Here is a 6,776-nt window from a genome sequence, read left to right on the forward strand (position 1 = left end):
AAAAAAAAAAAAGGTATTGAAAGGTCAGAATTCTGACTGTGAACCAAAGTAGTGAGACAAGTGCTGCTTTAATTGAAAAAAAACAGACCAATCTGTCAGTAAACTAAGGGGACTATTGGTCATCATTGGGAGAAAAGGGATTTTCTGTCTGTGTGGCTGTTACGTTTGTTAATATACCTAAATAAAACTGATTTATTACACGGTCCTTACATTGACATGCCATTAACTAACTCTTCTACGGTTCTAACTGTGTTACTTACTAAGGAAAAAAAAAAAATATGACAGCAGCTGTTCCTCCTTTTCCGGTAAGTTAAGTTGGATAGTATTCTTTTACCAGTCTGCCAGACCACCTGAGATACAGATCTTGCTCCTTCCACCCCCCAAGTCAATAGCATTGAGTTTCCATAGTGTTGGCTGTGCTGTCTGCAGTGTAATGCAGAGGAACCTGCAGGCTGTTACTCCTTGCAGGTCTCTAAGTTGCCTACTGAGGAAGGGAGGTGCTTTGGTTATAAACGTTTTCACTACAGGAGTAGCATTAAGACACCAGATTTTACATACCTGTATCACCTTTATAACTAACACAACTAAAAGTTAAGAGCCTTCCAGGCTACTGTCATATGGCCACTTGGAAGAGACTTACAAAGGATCATAGGAGTTCAACCCCTGGCTCCACATAAAACCAGCCACACTGTCTGCGGCCAAGGGCTCCTTGAACTCTGGCGTATTTGGGCCTGGGGAACCTGTTCCATGACTGATCAACCTCTCGTGCAGAAGCTTTTCCACACTGACTCTTCCCTGATGCAGTCCTCTGAAATGGAGCCCTGCAGCAGCCCCAGGTGACTGCTCACCACCCTGATGTAATCCCTGTATCGGTCAGAAAGTTAACTGAATTATCCCCTATGTTCCCACTAAAATATTAAACTCCTACCTTGTTTACAGGAATTTCTTCATGGTCTAAATGAGGCACAGGTTTCATATTCATATCAAAAGTACTGTATTCAGGAAGGGCATCTCTCAGGTACATCAGGTTGTCATCCAGCCTTTTTTCCAGCTTCAGAACCGTGATTTCCTGGATCCGAGGACTGTACAGTTCATAACAAATTTCAACACCTTTGAGAGAGGAAGTCTGATTCAGTGATCAAATAGTTGGAAATACTAATACCAACTTAGTATTTCTTCAGTGTTCTACAACTCTGCATAATTCAAGAACTGCTTTCCACCTGTACAGAGAACTACATATACAGTGCTATGGTACAGGTGATTGTTTACATGCATTATACCTGCATTTGCACAGGCAAGTAAGTCCAGTCGTTGATAACAATGGCTTGTGAACGATAATTGAATTGATAAATTGAACCTGAGGAAGAGGTGTGTGTGTGTATGTACACAGATGCACTTGTTATGCTGTGGGCCTGAACAACAAGTGCACACAAATCCACAGTGTCCAATCTGGGCTACTGCTTATATGGCTAGCAGTACACTTCTCAGGATCAAATATAAGCATAGCCAAGGTGAATCACATTGTCTCAGGCTTACAGAGCAAAGTTTTGGTAGCAAGGGCTGCAGGGGTGGCCTCTGTAAGCAAAGCCCTGCACTGTCCTATGGCACATGACAGCCACCACCAGCTGCTTCAAAGGGATTGCCAATAACCAGAGCTGAGCTGTAAGTCATGCTGGGTGTGCTCTGGGAGAGCAGATTGAGGAAAGGGAAAAAATGCTGTTCAACAGGAGTTGCAGGTGGGAGTCACAGCATCTGGGAGAGAGAAAAGGGAAATGGGAAAGAAACAGCCCTACAGCTACCAAGGTAAGTGCAGAAGGAGAGCAGACGCAGAATGGAAGTTCCCTGCAGCCCAGGAGAGGTCTATGTTGGAGCAGCCTCTTTCCACAACAGAGCAGTTCTCCACATGCAGCCCACACAGGAGCCCACAGTGCAGCAGGTGGATGTGGCCTGAAAGAGGTGAGAGCCCCTGCAGGACGAGGCCCTTGGCCCGGTGGAGCACGAGATCTGTTTAAAGCTGCCACCCACACTGGAGCAATGTTTCCAAAGGACAGCAGTCTGTGGTACAGACCCATAATACAGCAGATCTTGAAGAACTGCAGCTTGTGAGAAGCCCACACAGGATCAGTTCAGGAAGAACTGCATTCTGTGGGAGGGATGCCACACTGGAGCAGGGGAACAGAGTGAAGATACAAAGCATTACGAAATGACTGCAGCCTCCATTCTCTGTCCACTTGAGGGGAGAAGGTAGGAGAGGAGGAAAGGTGTTTTCAGTTTGCTTTTGCTTCTTCGCTACTTTAGTTTGTTATTAGTAGGCAATAAATTACATTGATCTCCCTTACACCAAGTCTGTTTTGTCCACAATGATAATTGGTGCATGATCTCCCTGTCCTTATCTCAAGCTATAAGCCTTTCTTCATATATTTTTTTCCCCTGGTCTTTTGAGTAGGGAGAATGAGAACAGTGTGGTGGATCTGAGCTGCCCATCAGTGTGAAACCACCACACATGTTCAGTCTCATGCGAGTACGGATCTGAAATACAGCATATAGGCACAAAATGACTAAGCAGTGCCATGTGTTCAAATAGTATTACTGCCACAACTGAAATCCCACCTTGGTCTTCTATCACATTCCGAAGCACAAAGGTAGCACCAAGCCCTCTTCCTCCTCTTTGAATGCAGATCCCTACAAACCGGTTGGTTTTGCCATCAGCATACGGATCTGCAGTAGTAACAGCAAGTATACTGCCTGCCAAAAGCAACAAAGGAAAAACATCAGGCTGTTCGAGCAAACTAACAGTAACACATGGTAAAAGGCTCAGATGGAGTACATTTAGGTACATTTCAAAAATGGTTAATCATCCAACTGAACTGCCAGAAACAGAATAAATTGTAACATACATTAATTCAGAACAGGTTAAAAGTGATTCTGCAGGTTAACTGTAAAGCTCTGCCCCCACCTTAAGCCTTCACCTTTATAGTTTTTTTTACACAAACTGAATTCAAATAATCAGTTTCTATTCTTTGAGTTTTACTCATCAACCACACTGAAATGCCAGCTTAAAAAAAAAAAAAAATTATCTGAAAGAAACACGAAGTATTATCTTTTCACTGGAAATTAAACGAGAGTTTAAAATATGAAATAGTATGCACAGACACACATATAGGTTGATCTAACACAGCAGATGCTGTCATGGTCCATGATACTCAACAATTTCAGAGCACGCTTGTTAACCATCTCACCCCATGAACGATATTTAAGACGTAAGGCAGTTCTAGCGCTGCTACTGACCAACATAGAACTCGGGGATGTTGAAGACTTTTCGTCTCTGTACCATATCCTTTCTTTCTATATAGAATTTCAGAGGATCTGTTCTTCCTCTGGGAGGTATAAATTCAGGGCTCAAAAACCTGTAAGAAAATCCAAACTTAAAATGTTTAAAACAAAAGCATTTCCATAAAAATATTAAAGAAATCCAAATATTTGCCTAAAAATTAAATACTGCCACACTCTGACCTCCTCATGCTCTGGAGTTCAAGTGTCTGGCAGCTAAGTTGAAGGCACACTTCCCGACACAGTACTGGCCTGGCCTGAGGGCCACTACCAACACACTGTTTGCATGGGGTCACTGTGCTTCAGACAGCATGAAGGCTTGGCCTCAGAGCCAGAGAATGAAGATGGGCACATTTAACTCACATTTAACTTTTAAAAGTCCTGCATCTGGTCAGGAGAGAGCACGGGAAAGACGACAAATGCATACCTGCCTGACAAGCCTTACATAGGCTACACGGGAAGCACAGGATGATGGATAGGGCAGCACATGGAGGTTCTGCTCGGTGCTGCTGCCTGCAGGCAGCCATTAAGATGAGAAATGACATCAGGCCTCTGCTATCAGGCCTGCCCCTCATCCTCATAGTTACAGGAGTTCACAGCATCACAGAATGGCCAGGATTGGAAGGGACCTCAAGGATCATGAATCTCCAACCCCCCTGCCACACGCAGGGCCACCAACCTCCACATTTAATACTAGACCAGGCTGTCCAGGGCCCCATACAACCTGGCCTTGAACACCTCCAGGGTCAGGGCATCCACAACCTCTCTGGGCAATCAGTTCCAACACCTCACCACTCTCTCTGTAAAGAATTTTTCCCTTACATCCAACCTCAATCTTCCCTCTTTCAACTTAAATCCATTTCCCCTTGTCCTGCTGTTATCAACCCTTTCCAAGAGTTGATTCCGCTCCTGTCTGTAGGCTCCCTTTAGGTAGTGGAAGGCTGCAATGAGGTCACCCTGCAGCCTTCTCTTCTCCAGGCTGAACAAGCCCAGCTCCTTCAGCCTGTCTTCACAGGGGAGGTGCTCCAGTCCCCTGATCATCTTTGTGGCTCCTTTGGACCCTCTCCAACAGCTCCCTGTCTTTCTTGTATTGGGGCCCTCAGACCTGGACACAGTGCTGCAGTTGGGGCCTCACAAGAGCAGAGCAGAGGGGGACGATCACCTCCCTGTCCCTGCTGGCCACCCCTCTGCTGATGGAGCCCAGGATACCATTTGCTTTCCAAGCTGTAAGGGCACACTGCTGGCTCATGTTAAGCTTTTCATCTATCAAGATCCCCAGGTCCTCTCTGCAGGGCTGCTCTCAAGGACCGCTCCTCCCAGTCTGTGTGGATGCCTGGATTCCTCCGGCCCAAGTGCAAAACTCTGCACCTTGCCGTGTTGAACCTCATCAGGTTCACCTGAGCCGACCTTTCCAGCCTCTCGAGGTCCCTCTGAATGGCATCTCTTCCATTAACCAGGTCAACCACACCACTCAGCTTGGTGTCGTCAGCAAACTTGCTGAGGGTGCACTCGATTCCGTCATTGCTGTCACTGATAAAGACGTTACAGAGCACCGGTCCCAGGACAGAGCCCTGGGGGAGCCGCTCATTGCCGGCCTCCACCTGGACACAGAGCCATTGATCACCACCCTCTGTCTGCAACCTTTTAACCAGTTTCTTATCCATCGAGTGGTCAACCCATCAAATCCACATCCCTCCAATTTGGTGAAAGGATGTGGTGGGGGACCGTGTCAAAGGCCTTGCTCAAGTCCAGGTAAGTTCAGGAGTTCAGGAGAAACATCATTTAAATGTAGCTCCCTGCTCTCCCTGGTGACCTCATTACAGGCTGCATGTCTTAGGTGGGCCATAGCCACTTACTCTTCACATCTTAAAGACATGAATACTAACAGATCTGAAGGCAGAATGGAAGATTTTATAATGTTTTTAATATTTTTCCCATTCCTGAGGATTATGCTGTTTTTCACAAGACCATAGAACCATAGTATCATTAAAGTTGGAAAGGATCAGATGATCAAGTCCAGATGTTGACCCATCCCCACCGTGCCCACAAAACCATGTCCTTCAGTGCCACATCTCCATGGATCTTGAACACCTACATGGACAATGATTCCACCACCTACCTGGGCATTCTGAAAATACATTTTTCTTATTATTCAACCTGAACCTCCCCTGGCACAACATCACCTCTTGTCCTTTTGCTGCTACCTGGGAGTAGAGGCTGACTCCCACCCAGCCACAACCTCTTTTCAGTTAGCAGTGGAGAGAAATAAAGTTTCTCCTGAGCCCTCTCCTGTCCAGACTGAACAACCCCTGTTCTTTTGGCCACTCCCATAATACTGTGCTCCAGATCTTTCTTCGCTTTGTTGCCCTTCTCTGGACATGACCCAGGGCTCCAGTGTCTTTCTCGTAGTGAGGGGCCCAAAACTGAACACAGTACTGGACATACAGTAGCAGTGCTGAGAAAAGCGGGCAGATCAGCTCACCAGCCCTTCTGACTGCACTATTTCTGATACAGGCCAGAATACTGTTGGCATTCTTGGCCACTGTTGGGTACGTGCAGCTGTTGACCAATACCCCCAGTGTGCACAATATCACACTGTCACTCTCCTCCCAGAGGCAGCACCACCATTTCAAACACCGTGCCACTTAAAGCAATGCAGATGGGTTTAGAAGACACGAAAAATGCTTGTCCAATTGACAAACAGCAAAACCTGCGCTCAGCTCCCAGCTGACCTCGAGATGTCAGCCAAAGGCACAGGGCCGTTTCCACTCCCTTCCGGCACGCAGTTTTTGTGCACTAACGCCTCAGAGCCCCAGCCGCCCCTCCTACCTCCTCTCCTCTCTCTGCCTCTGCTTGTCAATAATGATGGGCTTCGGGGGCGGCTGGAATTTTGTGGACTCTCCGTCGCTGCTCATTCGACACGTCGAGGAAGAAAACCACCCTGTAAAGACAAAACGCTCAGAAAAAAGCCGTTCTCAAGAGGAACCGTTCCTCACAGCCTCTCAGCCCAAACTCCCGCCCTCCCCACAGAACAGGCCTGGGCTCCCTCCCCGGGGCCGGGCGGAGAAAGGCGGGCAATGCTCACGGCCGGGCCGGGCGCCCCGCAGCAGCGCTCTCCCGCAGGCGGCCGCCATAGTGAATACGGCCACTTCCGTTCCGCCGGCGCCAGAGTGCAGGGTGGTTACGGCGAGCGCGGAGGGCCAAAACTACGCCCAGCGCGAAGCGGGGCTGCGTGTCGTTCTACTCCCGACCGCTTTTGAGCTCCGTTCATAACCTAGTTAACCCTCGGTGATTAACTCAGAAATGATGATATACATTGGCATTATTGAGCTGCTTTTAAATATATTTCAGTCAGATTTCCTCAGCTGTTCGGGACAGCCTGGATTCAGTTGGTGGCTGCAGCAAAGCTCAAACGCAGAGTGCAGAGCTATAAGTAACACCTCGTT

At 47.5% G+C, this 6,776-nt stretch overlaps 1 protein-coding gene across 1 annotated transcript; it reads right to left on the bottom strand.

Moving 5' to 3' along the window:
- Positions 1–901: 901 nt before the first annotated feature.
- On the bottom strand, positions 902–6,517 carry MRPL19 (mitochondrial ribosomal protein L19). Its single transcript, XM_010708207.3, has 5 exons — positions 6,416–6,517; positions 6,160–6,271; positions 3,289–3,407; positions 2,611–2,745; positions 902–1,110 (listed from the first exon to the last, which is right to left on the bottom strand). Exons 1-5 carry the CDS (start codon positions 6,462–6,464, stop codon positions 917–919), a joined length of 609 nt encoding a protein of 202 aa, XP_010706509.1. The 5' UTR covers positions 6,465–6,517; the 3' UTR covers positions 902–916.
- Positions 6,518–6,776: the final 259 nt, after the last annotated feature.

Source organism: Meleagris gallopavo, chromosome 2, assembly GCF_000146605.3.
Source record: "Meleagris gallopavo isolate NT-WF06-2002-E0010 breed Aviagen turkey brand Nicholas breeding stock chromosome 2, Turkey_5.1, whole genome shotgun sequence".
Taxonomy (NCBI): Eukaryota; Metazoa; Chordata; class Aves; order Galliformes; family Phasianidae; genus Meleagris; species Meleagris gallopavo.